At 35.9% G+C, this 21608-nt stretch overlaps 1 protein-coding gene across 2 annotated transcripts in view; it reads left to right on the top strand.

Moving 5' to 3' along the window:
- Positions 1-3226: 3226 nt before the first annotated feature.
- LOC138701006 (putative tricarboxylate transport protein, mitochondrial) overlaps positions 3227-21608 on the top strand; it is a 65958-nt gene continuing 47576 nt past the window's right edge. For both annotated transcript variants that reach the window (XR_011332420.1, XM_069827486.1), the window contains exon 1: positions 3227-3771. Coding sequence is in view for 1 of the 2 variants with exons in the window: in XM_069827486.1 (XP_069683587.1) it covers positions 3657-3771 (115 nt within the window). In the remaining variant the exon portion in view is untranslated. The remainder of the gene's footprint in view (positions 3772-21608) is intronic.

Below are 21608 nucleotides of genomic sequence, written 5' to 3'. Positions count from 1 at the left end.
GAGAAGCCTTTTTGCAGCAGTGTAATGTACCGGTATGTTTCACATTAGAAAGAGCCAATAATAACTTCGTTAAAGAAATTAGGGATTTATGCAGAAATTAAGTCATCATATTATCATCTCAAACTTCTATCTTCTGAAAACACCTCGAAGTCAGCATTTCGCAAAATGTGTGAACATATTAGAGAAACAGAATTTTGAACATGGCAGTATATGGAGATGTGAAAAGTAAAAGCAAGAAGTGTTTGCTGAGGTGCCAAGAGCAAATACACAGTCGACAAGGAAGGATTGTCAGCAGGTGAATGGATAACTATTATATTATATAACCATTGCTGGAAGGTTCAAGGACAGTACCCAATGGAGACATGGGTGCCATGAGAAAGAAATTCTAGCCCACATTCTTGGCCAGTGTGAAAAAGGAAAATTATTAATCAATATGCAATGTCATTCAGTTAGGACATAGATTGCAGATGCTTTGAGAAGAAAAGGTTGGAAACATTGACGAAGAAATTAAATGCATTGCTGAAGAGAGTTCCATCAAGAGGGTACTTGTGTATTAAAGTGACATACAAGAAGGAATTATTTTAGATCCAACTCTAAGATTTGAACAGGAACGTGGACTTGGATTAAAAAATCAATATATGAACCTACATACCATTTTTCAGATTATATCCGTAATAGGCCTCCTAGTTATGGGTTAGGGAAACAGTAACCTATTTTTTTTAATTTCATTAAAAAATATAAACTACTAACCATATTGATGGAGGACATTGCAAAACTTGGTTTGGAAAGATTCTGCCAAATTTTAAAAAATAACCATCTACACAATTGAATTTACAAAAATATTGTCCCTTTTAATGTTCTTTTTTGTAATTATGTATTTCTGTTAAATGTTCTTTTTATGTAATTATGTATATGCTTTCTTTAATTTTATAATTATGATGTATTTGTATACTGAGTCCTTTTGAGCAACCTTCAGTGGAAAGCAGTCTTGTTAATAAATAGGAATTTGACATAGAAAATCAATTATTTGTAAATACTATCTTCGCTGTATGTTTCACAAGAAAATTTTGTAAGGAAAACTGTTAAGTGACTAAAAATACACCCAAATGCATCAACAACGTTATTTAATTTTGCGTTATTTCTGCCATGACTTCACAAAACTTGATATTAAATACAACAGAAATAAAAACAGTTGATTGTACAAGAAACAGATGTAAATGTTAGATAAAGCAAATGAAGTTACATTTTAGTATTGTATTTAATTGGTTCCTCTGAATTTGTTAAGAAAATAAAATAGTTGTTAGCACATTTCGATGTATTTTTAGTATATTAACATTTTTCCTTATAAACTTTTCCTCGTGAAACAAACAGGGAAGATAGTATTTACAAATATTGGTTTCTCATGTATTTGTATTTTGATTTACCATTGTTGTATCTAAAGTGTAGAACTGTGTAACCCCATTTATATCATGCTGAATCCTGTGTTAATATGGCTATAATTCCCTCTGTGGTATTTACTTTATACTTCACAATTGCGCTACCAAAAATAGGTATGATTTACGTACTTCGCTTCCAGTCAAATCATGCATACTGGTACAGTGAGCAAAAGATAAATTGAGGAGCGATGTCAGTTACACACTAGAATAAGGGTGAAAAGATTGGAAGTTTTGTAAGGTCGAGAATCAGTGACAGGTTAGACAGATTTAATTCGCCAATAGCATATAGCACCATCATAAGTAATAAACATTGTCACAAGTTATAAAATTTATTAATAATAAGTAAATAGCGCATGAATGTGCATGTATAGTTCCAAGGAGTACAGATTCTGTACTCTGTTGTCATAATTTTTTGCTGTATTCCATTAACGATTTTATTCTCTAAGCACTGGTTGAAGTGGTATCATTCACAGAAGCTGCATATGCATTGAGGTGAGGGTTCGTGGAAACCCTTTATATATATATATATATATATATATATATATATATATATATATATAGGTTGGGATGAAAACCAATGTGATGCTAATCTTGTTAGGGTGTTACGCATGTTGTTGTTTGGATCTGTCCAGCTACTGGCCACCCATGGCATCTGTTGGGTAAAAATCCGGGGGGAATTTCAATCTTCTTTTCTTGTCTTTTCCTGAGCAGTTCCATATCTTGAGGGGTAGATAGCAGCTGTCTTCTTATCCTAAGGTCTTCAATCAGAAAAAGCTCTCTAGCCAATTCGTATGTTAGTCTTGAAGATGTCCACTTAGAAACCCCAAGTATGCATTTTAGAAATCTTGCTTTGACTCCTTCGATGGTGGTTAGATCCGAAATCTTTAGGTAGTTCCAGAATAGTTCTATGCCGTATGTTAGCACAGGTTCTATTTTGGCTTGAAATAGTGTCGTGGCGGTATGTAGTGCTAGTTTGGCGGATAATTTATTAACATCATAAAAGAGGATTTAAGTTTGTTAGTTCAGGCTTTTCGCATGCCTTGCATATACTCATTTTAGTCTGTAGATGAATAGATAGAAAGTGAGTTTTCGTAAGGTAGAGAAAAACCCCCTACTCTTCCACGCTATGCCGTAATCTAGGGGTTGGTCATTGCTTTGACATTTCCTTTGATAGCGTAATTGTAAAGAATTATCTTAATTTGAAAGTCGTAATACTTTTTCTATATTATGTAATAATACTGATATGACTTCCAAGATTTAGTTTTACAATTAACAGTGTGCATTTTAAGAGCTTTATAGATTTCATGTTTCTGATTAGATACAACAGAAAAATGAAACCACATGACATTGGCGATTAGGGGCCACACCCATGCCCCTTTATTTACTACGATGTAATTTGACAGCACAACGATGTTAAGTGTCAAGAACACCAACATAACAGAAATCTATCGTTTACTGAGAATGAACTTTATTATTATGTTAGTGGCCGGATAACTCTACCTCCATGACCCCAAGCGCCTTTGTGGTGTATGAATGGAATACTTTTATTATTGCGTTACACCCTAGGTCATAGTAAACATATAATGTTACAAATAATCTGTGCGCTCAACTGTGGAACTTATATAGTTGGTAGGACTGTTATTTTCTATTCATTACCAACATTCACAAAATATACAGTAATATTTTCACCGATATCGCGTTGATATTGAATTTTTATGTTTGTACAGCTGTAAAAAACGGTGTAGACAATATTTATTCATTTAAAAAAAGTTTTAATAAGGTTTTCATTATTCAATATACTATGAATAGGGAAGAATAATGTATCAATTCTCAATTAGAGGTTAGAGTAATTTTTGCTCGTATTGTGGTTATGTTGTTGGCTGATGATTGGGCAGAAAGAAGTCATGCTTTCCCCCTCTCTTCTCAAACACTTTCATTATAAAGCGTCATAAGCGACCTTCCAAAGAGATTTCGGTCACATAATTGTATCAGCTGTGCATATTTTGCATTCCGGGTGTTGGTCCTTGATTAGTACGTAGCGGACTCTAAGTCGGAAGGGTTCTTGTGAGCTTTAGAAAGTTGTACGTTTCATGGTCATCATTCGTGGTGGCTACAACATAACAGTATTATACCTACACCCTCATGGAAGTTAGACACAAGTGACCAACACACCTCTTCAGTACAAATAGTTTTAAAGATTTTATTAAACATCGAATAACGATGGAATCGAGAAGAACGGGGTTCAAGAATCCATTCCCGCGGCCGTGGATGGAAAACACTGCAGCCGCTGCACCAGCAGGTGGAAGTTCAACAGGAGTGAAAGGAATTATTGCCGGTAAGTGTTTTTTCATATTTCCAATCCAATTGTTTATCTATTGTTTATTCGTATTTAATGTGAGCTGTAAGGGTCAATAGAGAACCGTAAGGTACTTACACTCAAATGTAATGACAGAAAGAACAGGTTAATTAAGAATAGTGGTAATATAAAATTATATTCATTTCAGTAATTCTTTACAATCGCGTTACCAAATGAAGGTAGATATCTATTCATTCCCATAAACCTATCAAAGTGCGTATATGCAAAGTATACCGAAAGCCTGAACTAACTAAACCTAATATGTCACTGATCTTACGAAAATTCGCTTTCTATCTATCTGTATCTACCAAAAAGCTTGCATGCGGTCCCACCACTCCTCCGGCCATTCAGACACTTATTTCTTTCCACTCTTATTTTCGCTGTGAAATTAGCGTAGTTACTGAAATTTTCTTTTGTACGCCTGTATGATACGTATAACTTGGCTAGAAGCTAAGTACGTAGCTAAATATATTTGTACCTTAACGTGGTAACGTAATTGCAAAGAAATACTGGAAGTTTCCTAGCACCCGGTACTCGTTACATAAGTTGTTAAGTCAGACATTGTTATATAATCATAAAAGATGTATATTTCCCTGGACCAAAAATATATTACAAACTGACTAGAATCACATCTAGTAACAAACTATTAAAATTCTTTTCAGAAAGGAGCCACTGTGTAAACACAAAAACGACCTATGTAACGTGTACCGGTTGCTAGGAAACTACCCTTTATTTTCTGCATAGGCCTACCCAATGTGCAATAATATGGTATTTGATGGAAGTTAGTGAAATGGACCCCCAAATTCTAGACTTATGAATAGTTTTTCATGACTATATAATTCCATCGAGTGAACATTATTTTATTGGCAGAAACTAGTTCAGTATCTGGGCCCCATTATTGCTTATAATATTTATGCGCGCCGATCACTGTTTGTGATTCATCTTGAAGCAATATTTATTTCTTATTTTACTCCAGTTTACAGATTCTATCTTATAAGTACCTATTACCTGTTTTGGAGCAAAATTTTGGTTGTATGTTGTGACAGAAAATTAATCAAATCTTCAAAGTAAAGGCTATTAGATTCTATGGTCTTGAGCCACCTACCAATGAGGTTTGTTATTCCACAACAGTACCAGTTTCTGGTTTTTGTTGCGAAGAATTCGTGATGTCAGTTTAATTGGCTTCCGAGTTTTGGATATTTCTTCTGCATAGGAAGTGGGTCATGGATCGAAACATGATAATCTGAGGCGGAAGATCAGTTATATGTTGGGTGTCGTAGCAGTTCGATTCCTCCCAATTTCTGAATTTTTTCCACAGTAAGAGTTAAAGTGGTATGGGGTCTCGTATTGTGCTGTTGTAAGAGAATTCTAGGTAATTAATAATCATCGACCAAACTATCTTCCCACAGTAGAGATCCAGAGCACATTATATATACTGGTATATATTTCTTCAATTAAAATTTCAACTTTTCTTATGATTAACATATTGTCAGCCTCTTTACACTCTAACGTGAAATTGTATGCCCTGAACCTCTATTGTGAGAAGGTTGCAGTCTGATCGATGATTACTACATAATTACCGAATTGTATTTCGATTAATGCTGAGTTCTTGTCTCTCAAAGTTTCACGAACTTGTTCTAGCTGTTGAGATTAAAGATCCGCGTCGATTGCACGTCTGTTTGGAAGAAACTCCCAGTGAATCACACCTTCACAATTTCACAGTCACATACCATTACTTTGGGGCCAAACCGATTTTGTTTAAGGACGACTTTGGCAGACTGATGGGGATCGAACCACTGTTTTGAGATGTCAGAGTTGCAGTAATGTACCCATTTTTAATCATATGTGATAGTTTCCTTGATAAATCTAGCACCTATGCATTTAGCGATAAGCTGGCGACAGATATTCACTCTGCGTTGAGTCTGTTCAGGTGTCAATTCATGAGGTACAGATCTACAACTTCTGTATGAAAGCTTTTGCAGTGATCATATCTTGTCTCTAAAGTAGTGTGTTAGAATTTTAAGGTTATTTTCAATCATTTAAATACTGTACATTTTTCTTCCATGTGTATTGTGGGGGAGATACCGAAATTTCCTCAAATGTGATATATACAAGGTAGACGTGAAAAAAATCCTGTTGATTTTCAGAGCGAATAGCTCATGTTATATGTAACAAAGAAGTATAATACCATATTGGTGGGAAGTTCATAGATCTTTCAGAAAAAATGTCTTTTTCCAAATGTTTAACAGACTCTTATTTGATAACTGTCGTGATTTTTTCCCGTATCGATAGAAGATCTAATAAGGAATTATTTATCCCTCTGGAACATTTCAGTAGCGTGGACGGTTTTCGTGTAAATTTAATTTAAAAAGTACTGATTTTGAGGCCACTGAATAATGCGATCAGGTTGCAACATTGTAGCCAGAGAGGGAGGTGGAGGTAGTTCACCTTAGCAAACAGGTCTGAGTTCGTTGACCTCTTGCATCTGTATTACGAAAAGAAAGAGGAGAATGTTAAAATCCCGTCGCTTTTATTTCTGGCAGCCAATCACATTGCAGGTCGGCTACATTTAAACGTGTGAGTTTTGTGATTCGCTGCTGATGATGTTATGCACTTCCTAAGGCTCGATAAATACTTAATATAATCGCCCGCCATTTTGGCTCTTTCGTTGGCGTTCGTAGAAAGCACACGAGGACGTTATTTGCCGCTCAATTATTTGCTCATTTACAGTGCGTTTGATTTATTATCATAGGAGCTAGGATATAATAATTTGTCCACACCGGTGGAGTAACGGTCAGCGCGTCTGGCCGCGAAACCAGGTGGCTAGGGTTCGAATCCCGGTCGGGACAAGTTACCTGGTTGAGGTTTTTTCCGGGGTTTTCCCACAACCCAATACGAACAAATGCTGGGTAACTTTCGGTGCTGGACCCCGGACTCATTTCACCGGCATTATCACCCTCATATCATTCAGACGCTAAATAACCTAGATGTTGATACAGCGTCGTAAAATAAGCCATAAAATAAAATAAAATAAAATGTAATAATTTTTAACGGAGCGGCAAATAGATTGCTCGTCTGGTAGCTCGACAACGAAAGAACAAAAATGGCGAACGATACTACCTGCCTAGACTTTATAGAGCCTTCACTTCCCAAGGCGTAAGCAAAGAGGAGGAGTCACGCCGGAAATAACAGCGACGCGACATAGCTGCTGAAACTTCCAACTCAGTTTTATAATTAACCGTGCATTTAATCACAAAACGTATTATAGGTTTTTATTCATTTAAGTGTAATCTAGCGTCCATTTCAATCTACAGGGTTATTTCATTTCCACTCTGTATAAGCTTAATGGAATGGCTGTTCGGAAAATTTTATTCGTTTGTTTAACGACGCTGTATAAACTATTGCCTAGGTTATTTAGCGTCTATTGGATTGGCGATAGTGAGATTGTATTTGACGAGATGAGGCCGAGAATTCAATGTGATATTACCTGATAATTCGCCTTACAGTTAGAGACTTTCGGGGAAAACCTAAACAGGAATCGAACCCACTTCCGAGAGCAGCTCCGAATCAGTAGGCAAACGCACTTACTGCCTGAGCTACGTCGTCGGTTCGTTGAGAAAGGATGGCACATTGGAAATGAAATGAGCAATTATTTGATGGCTCTCATCTCATCGTGGCCTTGCGTCTCCACACAACTTGGTGATAAAATACCGTTACATAAGCAAGGTCACCAGTTTTGTTGGAATGATGGAGAGTATGCAGTTTAAAGAGTAGAGTGAGTGTACTGCAGGTCCAGTGCCAAGAAGGAATAATGACATTTCTGCTTTATATCCTCTTAACTCGTTCCAGCTTACTGCCCAGAAACAAGAATGGTGTCACTCGATCTTTCTCTCACTTCTCTTTCAGTAGATGTGAGCTGTGGCAACTTCTTGTAGTAGGCTAATTGGTTAAATTGAACATGTCACTCTTGAGAAAACCATTATTTTGTAACCAAGGGCAGATTGTAAAAAACTATTTTGTAAAGAATCTTACACATAGTTAATAGTTAATTGTGAATAACGACATTTAAATACATTTATTTTAACAATATTTCAGTTCTCGTTCTCGTTGTCGTTTCCGTTCCCGGTTTATTGTGAACCAGCCTTAACTGCCGCTCTCGCTCGCTGTGTTCGTTGCATTTATCAATCGAGTCTCGTCTCGTCATTCTCGTGCACTTCGAGTCTCGCTCGTCATTCTCGAAATAGCATTTGGTCGGCGTGGAAAGATTTCGTAACTTTGAATAACATACATAATTGAAATAACATTAGATATTTTAAAGGAGACAAAAAGACGAAACAGAACAGTATCTTAGTTATCAAAATGTTATGGTTCTATTATATGATATTACCTATGGTTATATAAATAGAAAAAAAAAATTCTCAAATAAATTTGCATTTCTAAAAAACATAAAACATAACATTAATATCTTTATGCTCGACCATGCCGAAATGTAGTAATTATACACCTGGTAGCAGTCCTTTAATGCACCTAATTAAAGTACACCTACTCATTAAAGTTCAAGTTTTCGATTATTCTCGGATATGCAATCGAAAGACAACTAGCAAAACGTCACGCAGGCTGAAAATCCAATACTGTCGCAAAAGGTTATGTTCTGTTACTATAATAATTAGCGTTAATTGTAAATAATATTCAAATAAATTCAATTTGTCATCTCGTTTTTCAATGTCGAATTCAATTTCAAGGTTATGTCAAGTTTAACGTTTATCGTACTCTCTAGATTATACCAAGGTCGTCGACATTCGTTGCCCAGAAAAAATCAATACTTTCGCGTCTGCGCACATCTCACAATTTACGAGATTGCACAAGGTCAGTTCGCTCCCCAGTCACATAAGAATAACATGAATACTTATGAATAATTTCAAGTTAGAAATATGGTCTAGCATAAAAAGTCGTATGAAACTTGCCTATAACGGTAATTAAGACGCTCGTATGAAAATTATGAAACTCGCTTGCGCTCGTTTCATAAACATCCTCGCGTCTTAATTACTGTCATTATAGGCTCGTTGCATAATGTACTATTTTACTTGAGATTGCACACCTGATCTCAAACATATGAAAAGAAAATTCCTAACCTTTTAATAAGGACCTAGTAATTAAATAAAGATTGGGGAACGAATTATTATACACTGAAAGGTAGAGATGATGTTTTAAATGGGCTACTTGATTGTTTATACATATAAATATAACAGTTGCCAAAGTAGATAAAAGTTCAGTCAGGTATAAACAACTATGGCGATTCAAGGCTGCTTGACGTTCGGGACTTCGGGAGTGATCAATCTCGACGTCTCGAAACACTCACAAGCAGTCTTTACGTCAACGACGCCGCGTATATTTTTTTATTACAACATTGTCTTGCGGATTTTCGGCTTTGTGGGCGCTGTTAGTCCTGCTTTCTCGATCATTGTTCATCTATATTAGTTATATTGTCTAAAAGACTTAAGATTGTCATTTTCGTGTCTTATATTCAGTTGAAAAAGCTATGGTGTATACCTCTAGTTACCTAGTTGTTGATCTATAATTATGAAATCCATATCTTTTGTCTAAGAAAAGAGGGAGGGGGAAGACTGAATCTTACGGGTGTGACAAAATTTTCCATTGATATTGTTCACTCATGTAGTTCATTCAGAGTTAATAATCTCAGTGTTTTTTTTTTGCTTGGTTATTTAACGACACTGTATCAGCTAAGTGATTATTTAACGTCGATGGGATTGATGATAGCGAGATGAGGCCGAAGATCCGTGATAGATCACCTGACTTTCGCCTTACGGTTGGGAAAAACCTCCGGGGGGCGGGAACCCAACGAGTAATCAGTCCAAGCGAGAATCGAACCTACGCCTGAGCGCAACTCCAGATCAGCAGGCAAACGCGCTACCACCTACGCGGTGGCCAAAACCGTTGTTAAATTGTTGTGGTGTGAATCGTGCTCTGTAAGGACCCTCAATACTCGGGTCATTTTTTGTTTTTGGGACTGTAATGTACATTTAGAACTGACTTTCTGAATCAGTGCCGTTTTTTCGTTACTGTACTTAGACATTATTATTATAACTAAGCTGCGGATTTTTAGGCACTAAAACAGTTGAAATAGACAGGCAAAATAGGCATTCAAAATTCTAAAATAGGTACTTAAAAAGGCACTAACAATTTCTAATTCTTAATGGCTAACACGACCATAGCATAGCATTATACACTAGTTTCTATAGGAATGTCATTATGGCAATGAATAATTAAATATTCGTCCAAATGTTGTAATGAGAACTGATGTCTGTTGTCTGTAAGAATGTTCTTAAATTGGGAGAAACTTCTCTTCACTTCACATGAAGTGATGAGGCAATACTTCAGGGATCCAATCTCAGCTGAGGACCAAACCAGTGGGAACGCAGTAATGTCAAATACTGTAATGTCACTGTCATTTCCAATCAGCAATAACACTTGCTCCCAACTAGGATTTCTTTTCACAATTTTCAGATAGGCTACTTATTTCTCATTGTTTCTCCCATACTGCTTGGTATTTCTTTAAGACGCAAGCCATTAAGATGAACTGTAATACAATACCTGTACGTACTCTCCCTGGTAGAACTCTTGACTCAACCCGTTGCAGAAGATGCGACGAGCAAGAAACGCTTCCTCACGTCTTGGGTTTCTGCCATCATGGAGAATTGCTCCGAATCAACAGACATAATACGGTTCGTTCTCTCATCGCAGCTTCAATCCGTCAGAATGCTTCCTATGAGGTTTATGAGGAGGTTGGTTGCGTCTCTTCTGATGGCTCTACTAGACGTGCTGATATCATCATAATTGATCGGCAGAAGGATAAGGGTGTCATTCTTGATCCCACAATCCGTTGCACGAGCAACAGCCACAAGAGGTGTGTCGTGAAAAACAAGTCATATATGAGCCTTGTTGTCAGCATCTCGGAGCACATCACACATTGGACAGTTTTTAGGCTCATGTTCGGTGCCCGTGGCACGATCCCACGAGAAACTTTAAATCAACTTAAACAATATAAAATTTCTGATGCAACGATTGATGCCATAGGATCTCACGTGTTAAAATCATCCTTAGCTATAATTAGTAATCATTTGTACCCAACAAAATTTTTATTGTAAATTATATCCTATGTTTTCTTATCTTAATGGTTTTTTTTTTCTTTCCAAGTGTCACAAAATTGTTTTGTTTACTTATTATTCTTTATGAATTGATTAGTAGGCCGATCTATCGAACCCTTATTTAGGGCGGCTTTTGTTTATACAAATTATCTATCTTCTACTTTCTTCATAACTTGCACAGCATTGTGGAGTGGAATACTCCTCGTTTCCAGTTTCGTTATGTAAGCAGGCAGCTTTTCAAAGTTTGCTTTGATGAAAGCAAGATCAGATGTTATCTTTGGGTTTGCCAAGATAATATTTGCTGCTGGATAAAAAAGAAACAAATTACAGATTTTAAAAAAATCGATAGAATAGTCAATAAATTCAAATATAATATATAATACGGATATTTAGGCAACTTTTAGGCATTTATAAGCAAATAGGCATTTACTAGTGAAATAGGCAATTATAGGCACTATAGAATTCGCATATAATACTCACAATGCCTTAAAATGGATATGTAACCTAAAAGCTTGCGTCTTCAGGTTGAGCTGACCTGGTTGGCGAGTTGGTATAGCGCTGGCCTTCTATGCCCAAGGTTGCGGGTTCGATCCCGGGCCAGGTCGATGGCAATTAAGTGTGCTTAAATGCGACAGGCTCATGTCAGTAGACTTACTGGCATGTAAAAGAACTACGGGACAAAATTTCGGTACATCCGGCGACGCTGATATAACCTCTGCAATTGCGAGAGTCGTTAAATAAAACATAACATTTTCTTTTCTTCAGGTTGAGGATTAAAATAGGAATATAGGCATAAATCCGCAGCTTAATTATAAGTGTAAGAGTTACTCCTTCACAATAGCATTCATTACAGATAGAGAAAACTTTGATTTAATTAGGCTAATGCTATTATTTAATACTGTTAAATTCCGACAGTCTCTAATGTCACTGGGTACGGTATTCCACAATCGCGATAGCGAGATAGTGAATAATGAATACGTTGATGTTTTGTTTGTTGGTAGGGCTAGTATACGGCTATTATTAGCTGTTGAATTTCCTTACAGCTCTTGTAAGACGTAAAGTTTGGATGTATAGTTGTGTTAATCCAGTAGCGTAGTGGTTAAAGTGCCGGTCCAATCACTTCAGTCGGTAGTTCGAGCACAACTGTTACTAATCCATTTTTCCTTAGTTCTTCCCCTCCTCCCTCAATTACAACACTACAAGGGTACAGTTCCAGAATCATATTTTGAACAAACAATTCCAATACGTTTTGTATAAATAAGGGTGGGGTACAAAGAGCTGCTAGTTCTGAGCAGGACCGGGCTTTTGGTGAACATATTTCAAATTTTTCGTGAAAAATAAATGTGACAAATTCGTGGTTTTTTTACCATGTAATGTCACATACCCGTAAACAATTTTTAATCTTATACATGGCATTGTATTTGCAATATTCATGGCGAAATAAAGCGGTTAATAATAATAATAATAATAATAATAATAATAATAATAATAATAATAATAATAATAATTTGTGCCATTTGTAAATCAGCCTTATCGTTTATTAATTCAGTTTTATACAAAAGACCAGTCAAATGGTCCTGTAAGCCATTAAAGAGAATATATATATATATATATATATATATATATATATATATATATATATATATATATATAATTTGAACTGGTAATGGAAATTACGGGAAAACGGCTGAACGGATTTTAATAAATGATCCCTCATTTTGAAGCTTAGAACCCGATGTTTTTCAGAAAAATAGTAACTTTCAGTGAAGCGTTAGGTTTCCTACATAATTTTCGTATTTTCCAAAATCCATCTTTCGTCAGTTTTAAGAACTAATTGCATCATTTCAGAATAAAACGAACCACACTAGCCTATAATAAACAATAGGCTATTACGCGAAGGCCATGCCCTGCAGGATTGCTGACATATTTAGAGCTCAAATTCAATTGCTTATTAAAAACTTCAAGGCTTACTAAAAATAATTTACATGTCTGATTCCGCAGTGTGTAATTTTATGAGTACAGCTGTGTATTGGATATTAAAATCTACAAAATTTGAGATGGTTTGAAGACATTATTACCATTAGAAATTAAATATTATTATAATTAATGCCACGATGCGACTGTTTTTCATTAATTATACGTATTAATGCTATATTGATGATATGAAAGTGAAACTTTTGGGGTTATATAGCCTAAGTAGATGTAGAGAATATATGAAATTAGATCTTCATTTCTATAATTTACTGAATGGCGGCTATATAGTATATAACTACAAAACTTAAGTAAGATAATAATATTGTTATTAAAAATGAAATATTTTTATAGTTATTAATCAAGTGGGGTTGGGTCTTTTTCATATACTTAATGGCGGTGTGGTGTAGATATTTATATGCGTCTTTCTCTTCAGTATTGGCTCGAGAGAGCGCAAAAATTACAGTTCCTAAGGAAAAACCAAAAGGTATTACTTACTGATAAAATAAGAGACCTAGAGAATTTTGTAGTCTTCCGAGCATTTCACCAAGATCTCTTAGCAGGATAAAGTGATTTTACCCTCTACATTTCAAGCTATACCAAGATGCTATGTCTATTGTTCGAAAGCATAGCAAACTCTAGCTATTTTTTTAACTTTCACCTGCAATCCACAATGACCTGAAATAGCTGTTGCTTTACTCCCACATGAAAAACCCACTGAGCGTCCTGACATTGTTACTTGCGTTTTCGCGTTGAAACTCAAAAACTGAAGGTGAATAGGTTCAAGAAAAAGTATTTGGCATAACAAAAAACATTCAGAGGGAATATACATCATTATTATGGAAGCAAATAACTTTCAAAATGTTTGGTATTCTTGAAAATAAAACTGAAAAATTTTTGTTTGAACGTCTAATGAACTTAGTTCGCAGCACTTGTTGCACAGGCCACTAGTAATATTATAATTCCCAAATAATTTGTCTCCCTGTTTTTTTGCAGTTAGACATCTTCAAAAGTAATATACAATATGTCTTTAAAGTAACTGTAAAAAGCGCAATTTTTTCGTTTTTATTGTAGAAATGAAGATTTTTCGCGAAAATTCGAGCCACAAATTCGCAAATCAGTAACTTTTTGGTACGTCTCTTAGATACCTACATTTCATGTTTATCGCGCAAATAAAAGGAGGCCTTGATTTTAAGCAATGCAAGAACAGCGTGATGACTGTAAGTGAAGGACACAAGGAAGATAAGGAAGGCTTCGAGGAGTGCAGTGCAATTAGAAACCTGTGCTGATGAAGAGGGCGATAAGATATTACGGACAGCATACATTACTTTGAAAATTCTAGCAGTCAAAAATCATGACGTGTACTCAGTTTCAAACAGAGGGGTTCTGCTCTTGGAAGAATTGATGAAAAATTGACAGCCGTACAGCATAACTTAAAAATGTTTATGCTAGACCATGCCGAAATGTAGTAATTATACACCTGGTAGCAGCCCTTTAATGGACCTCATTAAAGTACACTTATTCATTAAAGTTCAGGTGTTCCACCAATCAGAAAAAACCATTGTAGCAATATGAAAGCGCAAGTATCGATTATTCTCAGATATGCAATCGAAAGACAACAATAAATCAATAAATCACCTATATTTGAAATAAAGTCAGTTCTGTTACTATAGTCCCGACGCTTTTATTTCCGGCGTGACTCCGCCTCTTTGCTTACGTCTTAGAAAGTGAAGGCTCTATAAAGTCTAGGTAGGTAGTATCGTTCGCCATTTTTGTTCTTACGTTGCCGAGCTACCATACGAGGAATCTATTTGCCACATCGTTAAACATTATCATGTCGTAGCTCCTATGATAATAAATCAAACACACTGTAATTCAGCAAATAATTGAGCGGCAAATAACGTCCTCGTGTGCTTTCTGCGAACGCCAACGAAAGAGCTAAAATGGCGGGCGATTATATTAAGTATTTATCGAGCCTTAAGAAATGAATAGCGAATCACAAGACGCACACGTTTAAATGTAGCCGACCTGCAACGCGATTGGCTGCCGGAAATTAGGGCGACGGAACTATATAATAATTAGCGTTAATTGTAAATAATATTCAAATAAATTCAATTTGTCATCTCGTTTTCAATATCTAATTCAATTTCAAGGTTATATCAAGATTTATGTTTATTTTACTCTCTAGATTATATCAAGGTCAATGTCGACATTTATTTCTCGGAAAAAATCCAATACTTTCGCGTCTGCGCACGTCTCAAATTTACGAAGTATTGCACAAGGTCAGTTCCGCTCCGCAGTCAGATAAGAATAACATGAATACTTATGAATAATTTCAAGTTATAAATATGGTCGAGCTTAAAAAGTCGTATGAAACTTGCCTATAATGGTAATTACGACGCTCGTATGAAAATTATGAAACTCGCTTGCGCTCGTTTCATAAACATTCTCGCGTCTTAATTACTACCATTCTAGGCTCGTTGCATAATGTGCTATTTAAAAATATTTAAATGACTGTAAAAATAAGTTTTTAAAATAACAGTTAACTAATATTTTTAATAAATTAATGATGATCACTTATATTAGAAATGAGAAAGCGTATCAAATTCAAGGGCAGAGGATGCAATATACTGGAAGTGCCATAGTGTCGAGGACCTCAGCAGAAAGTGGCATGACTACCACATGCAGATAAAATGCGACCTTGCAACCATCTTGTGGCTTAATCGACCTATGATCAATGTCCGGGAATGATATTCATCCGCGTACATGTGGCCAGGGAACACCACATATGCACGGCATGTTTAATTCATGATTTTAGGAATTTTCGAAGGGTTGTTAGTCGCAGTCTGTACTAGTAACCAGCCTGTAGAATGAAATCATATTTATAATTTTGTCGCAGTAATTAATTATTGTCATTGACTCGAGGTAGAAGTAGAAGCAAATATATCTATTAGCACGTTAAAGACTCACCAGTTTAAGAAAGTCAGGAAATTGTAGCTTTACTGTTGTTCAGAATATTTCGGTTCTTAGAGATCTTTCACTTCCTTTATTTCCAGTATAGGTGACTGATTGTTTCAATGCTCCTGTAGATCTAGATGTCGCACTGAAAATGGTATGACTCAAGTCGATACTCTTGAAAGTATTGTACCGAATAAAGAAAACAGCCATTCCTTGCGTTCTATAGCCTAGTTGGTTTAGTACTGAACTCCAGTTCTGCGGATTCGAGTTCGATTCTTAGTTAAGGCTCTGCGTTCACACGAAAATTATCAGCTTCAAGTCGATACTCTTGAAACTATTGTACCGAATAAAGAAAACAGCCATTCCTTGCGTTCTATAGCCTAGTTGGTTTAGTACTGAACTCCAGTTCTGCGGATTCGAGTTCGATTCTTAGTTAATGCTCTGCGTTCACACGAAAATTATCAGCTTCAAGTCGATACTCTTGAAACTATTGTACCGAATAAAGAAAACAGCCATTCCTTGCGTTCTATAGCCTAGTTGGTTTAATACTGAACTCCAGTTCTGCGGATTCGAGTTCGATTCTTAGTTAAGGCTCTGCGTTCACACGAAAATTATCAGCTTCAAGTCGATACTTTTGAAACTGTTGTACCGAATTAAGAAAACAGCCATTCCTTGCGTTCTATAGCCTAGTTGGCTTAGTACTGAACTCCAGTTCTGCGGATTCGAGTTAGATTCTTAGTTAAGGCTCTGCGTTCACACGAAAATTATCAGCTTCAAGTCGATACTCTTGAAACTATTGTACCGAATTAAAAAAAAACAGCCATTTCTTGCGTTCTATAGCCTAGTTGGTTTAGTACTGAACTCCAGTTCTGCGGATTCGAGTTCGATTCTTAGTTAAGGCTCTGCGTTCACACGAAAATTATCAGCTTCAAGTCGATACTTTTAAAACTATTGTACCGAATTAAGAAAACAGCCATTCCTTGCGTTCTATAACCTAGTTGGTTTAGTACTGAACTCCAGTTCTGCGGATTCGAGTTCGATTCTTAGTTAAGGCTCTGCGTTCACACGAAAATTATCAGCTTCAAGTCGATACTTTTGAAACTATTGTACCGAATTAAAAAAACAGCCATTCCTTGCGTTCTATAGCCTAGTTGGTTTAGTACTGAACTCCAGTTCTGCGGATTCGAGTTCGATTCTTAGTTAAGGCTCTGCGTTCACACGAAAATTATCAGCTTCAAGTCGATACTTTTGAAACTGTTGTACCGAATTAAAAAAACAGCCATTCCTTGCGTTCTATAGCCTAGTTGGTTTAGTACTGAACTCCAGTTCTGCGGATTCGAGTTCGATTCTTAGTTAAGGCTCTGCGTTCACACGAAAATTATCAGCTTCAAGTCGATACTTTTGAAACTGTTGTACCGAATTAAAAAAACAGCCATTCCTTGCGTTCTATAGCCTAGTTGGTTTAGTACTGAACTCCAGTTCTGCGGATTCGAGTTCGATTCTTAGTTAAGGCTCTGCGTTCACATGAAAATTATCAGCTTCAAGTCGATACTTTTGAAACTATTGTACCGAATTAAGAAAACAGCCATTCCTTGCGTTCTATAGCCTAGTTGGTTTAGTACTGAACTCCAGTTCTGCGGATTCGAGTTCGATTCTTAGTTAAGGCTCTGCGTTCACACGAAAATTATCAGCTTCAAGTCGATACTTTTGAAACTGTTGTACCGAATTAAAAAAACAGCCATTCCTTGCGTTCTATAGCCTAGTTGGTTTAGTACTGAACTCCAGTTCTGCGGATTCGAGTTCGATTCTTAGTTAAGGCTCTGCGTTCACACGAAAATTATCAGCTTCAAGTCGATACTTTTGAAACTATTGTACCGAATTAAAAAAACAGCCATTCCTTGCGTTCTATAGCCTAGTTGGTTTAGTACTGAACTCCAGTTCTGCGGATTCGAGTTCGATTCTTAGTTAAGGCTCTGCGTTCACACGAAAATTATCAGCTTCAAGTCGATACTTTTGAAACTGTTGTACCGAATTAAAAAAACAGCCATTCCTTGCGTTCTATAGCCTAGTTGGTTTAGTACTGAACTCCAGTTCTGCGGATTCGAGTTCGATTCTTAGTTAAGGCTCTGCGTTCACACGAAAATTATCAGCTTCAAGTCGATACTTTTGAAACTGTTGTACCGAATTAAAAAAACAGCCATTCCTTGCGTTCTATAGCCTAGTTGGTTTAGCACTGAACTCCAGTTCTGCGGATTCGAGTTCGATTCTTAGTTAAGGCTCTGCGTTCACAGAAAAATTATCAGCTTCAAGTCGATACTTTTGAAACTATGGTACCGAATTAAGAAAACAGCCATTCCTTGCGTTCTATAGCCTAGTTGGTTTAGCACTGAACTCCAGTTCTGCGGATTCAAGTTCGATTCTTAGTTAAGGCTCTGCGTTCACAGAAAAATTATCAGCTTCAAGTCGATACTTTTGAAACTATGGTACCGAATTAAGAAAACAGCCATTCCTTGCGTTCTATAGCCTAGTTGGTTTAGCACTGAACTCCAGTTCTGCGGATTCGAGTTCGATTCTTAGTTAAGGCTCTGCGTTCACACGAAAATTATCAGCTTCAAGTCGATACTCTTGAAACTATTGTACCGAATAAAGAAAACAGCCATTCCTTGCGTTCTATAGCCTAGTTGGCTTAGTACTGAACTCCAGTTCTGCGGATTCGAGTTCGGTTCTTGGGTTTTCCGTTTCATTTCTTTTTATTTTAATGTATTCCCTTATTGTTACGTAGTAGTTAGGTATATTCAAGTTATTTATTTATTTGTAAATTTATTATTTATTTAGTTATTTATTCATCACTAATTCGTTCTTTCATTTGTTCGTTCATTTATTCGCGTCTTTACTTATTTATCTGTTTATTATTTTTATTTAGTTATACATTCTGAGATGCATATTTCAGCACAAAAAAGTAATTTAACGGTGTCTATCCAACTCCAGGCAATGAATCTTTGCAATCCATTTTCATTCTACTTGGTAGGTTTAACAGTGAGTTCCCAAAGTGAAATGATGGTGTTAAGATGAGGCGAAAAATTGAATTAAGTGTGTCTTCTCGTATTGTATTGTATTTATTTACATTCCATGGTATTCAGAGCTATAATATGGAACATGTAAAAAAATCTTGTTAGTACTAGAAAGCCTCAATTCATAGTCAGAATCTAGTTGAAATATATACAGAAGAGTTTTACAATATACTAGTACAACACAAGGGGTTAGTATCAATACTTCATATAAGACAGAAATACTCATGAAGCGATGTTGAATGTCATAAATTCACCTACAGAATAGAAGGCGTAAGAAATGCGGCACTTCTTTAATTTGGTCCTAAATAATCTTATGTTTTATATCCATAGGGATGCTACTAAAAATGTTAACTGTCATATAACGCACTCCTTTCTGATAGGACGATAGATTTGCCGTTGAAATATGAAAATCATTTTTGACGAGTATTTATGCTGTGAACTGTTGAATTAGTTACAAAGTTTTGATGGTTACTTACGAGGAAGTTTATTAATGAAAAAATATAGATCTACTGACAAGCCATGTCATTATTTGTAGTGTTTTGAAAATAGTTCTACACGATCCCTAGATTTGGCACCTACTCTCAGTCTAATTACTTTTTTTTGTAGTAGGAATATACTGTTACTATCTGTGGAATTTTCACGCAGGCGACCCGGGTTCCAGTCCCGTAAATAAATAAATGAGTAAATAAATAAGTAGATTATTAAATGAGTAAATAAATAAAAAAATCTATACTAATAATAAATCTGTAGCCGAAATTTTTCTGGTAATTTTCGATTTTCCAAAAATAATTGGTCCTAACATATATAATTAACCGCCCTGAAACCGGAAATCGCTTTTTTTGAAATTTTTGTTTGTATGTCTGCCTGTCTGTCTGTCTGTATGTTTGTTACCTTTTCACGCGATAATGGATGAACGGATTTCGATGAAAATTGGAATATAAATTAAGTTCGTTGTACTTAGATTTTAGGCTATATGGCATTCAAAATACATTATTTAAAAGGGGGGTTATAAGGGGGGCTGAATTAAATAAATCGAAATATCTCGCTTATTATTGATTTTTGTGAAAAATGTTACATAACAAAAGTTTCTTTAAAAATGATTTGCGATAAGTTTTATTCCTTGAAAAATTTTGATAGGACTGATATTTAATGTGATAAATGAGTTTTAAAATTAAAATAACTGCCATCTAAGGCCGTATAATGAAATAAAAAACAAATGACTTCGTATATAAGGGGGCTTGGACAGCAACAATCGAAAGCTATGAAAGATAGCCTACAGAGAATGTTTCTGTGTCTGTATGAAGTAATATCGGAAGCTGAATTAACCGATTTGTATAATTAATTATCATTTCACCATTGGAAAGTGTAGTTTCTCTTGATGGACATAATGCTATAATATAATATAATATAATATAATATAATATAATATAATATAATATAATATAATATAATATAATATAATATAATATAATTTAAGTTATTTGAAGGGTTCAGAACCATAGTGGGCCAAACGCCATTTACTGAATACGTAGAAAAGAAGGGTTAAAATTAAGTTATTACTATAATTCAATGGAAACATATAGCAAGTAAAATAAAGTATAGACATTAAATCTAAAATTAAAACTATGGTTGCATGTAATAACAATTAAGAAACATGCACCAAATGAGTGTCTCTGGACCGAAATGATCGCATTGTAATTATTTAAACACAATTTAAGTTAAGTTACATTATTAAACGATTTATCCTTCTATTAAACACGAATGTTCCCTGGATCAAATGTCTTATTTTAATTATGTAATTACTTTATATTTATTTCTAACGGGTGCACACGGGAGCGCACGGGTACAGCTAGTTACTAAATTTATTTTACTGGGTTATTTTACGACGCTGTATCAACATCTAGGTTATTTAGCGTCTGAATGATATGAAGGTGATAATGGCGGTGAAATGAGTCCGGGGTCCAGCACCGAAAGTTACCCAGCATTTGCTCGTATTGAGGTTGAGGGAAACCCCCGGAAAAAACCTCAACCAGGTAACTTGCCCCGACCGGGATTCGAACCCGGGCCACCTGGTTCCGCAGCCAGACGCGCTGACCGTTACTCCACAGGTGTGGACGGCTAGTTATTAAATAAATAAATGAGTGAACAAATAAATAAGTTAATAAATAATGTTCTTGTGTGGAGGTAATTGTGTAAGAAACTGGTGAGTTGGTGTTCATTGCTTGCAACTGACTAGATAGACGTAAGACAGGATGTTATAGATGAAGTTTGTTATTGCAGCGTCATCCTTGTGAGGTGACATGTTCGTGGCTGCACTGCTCGTAAAAGAATAGCTCGCCTTGTGCGGCTTTAATAGCGAGTGGAACATTATTTAAGTAGCCTATCACCTACGATCCTATGGCCTCAGGGTATTGGTACAGTCGGCCAGAATGTCTGACCCTCATTGAGCAACATCATGCGCATCTCTAGTTTATGAAAACGCCTTTTCAGTAAGCAGTTCATGTTATTGATGGTAATTGCGTAATAAGGACTGGGGGGGGAGACTGGCTTTGTGTAATTTTGTTTTGTTCACTGACGGAATAGGCCAGGCTGTTGTGCCGGAATTGTATTACAGAGGTTCAGAGTTGACTTACTTAGCTGACTGAGTTTT

This window comes from Periplaneta americana, chromosome 6, assembly GCF_040183065.1.
Source record: "Periplaneta americana isolate PAMFEO1 chromosome 6, P.americana_PAMFEO1_priV1, whole genome shotgun sequence".
Lineage (NCBI taxonomy): Eukaryota > Metazoa > Arthropoda > Insecta > Blattodea > Blattidae > Periplaneta > Periplaneta americana.
This window is presented reverse-complemented; position numbering and strand designations above follow the sequence as displayed.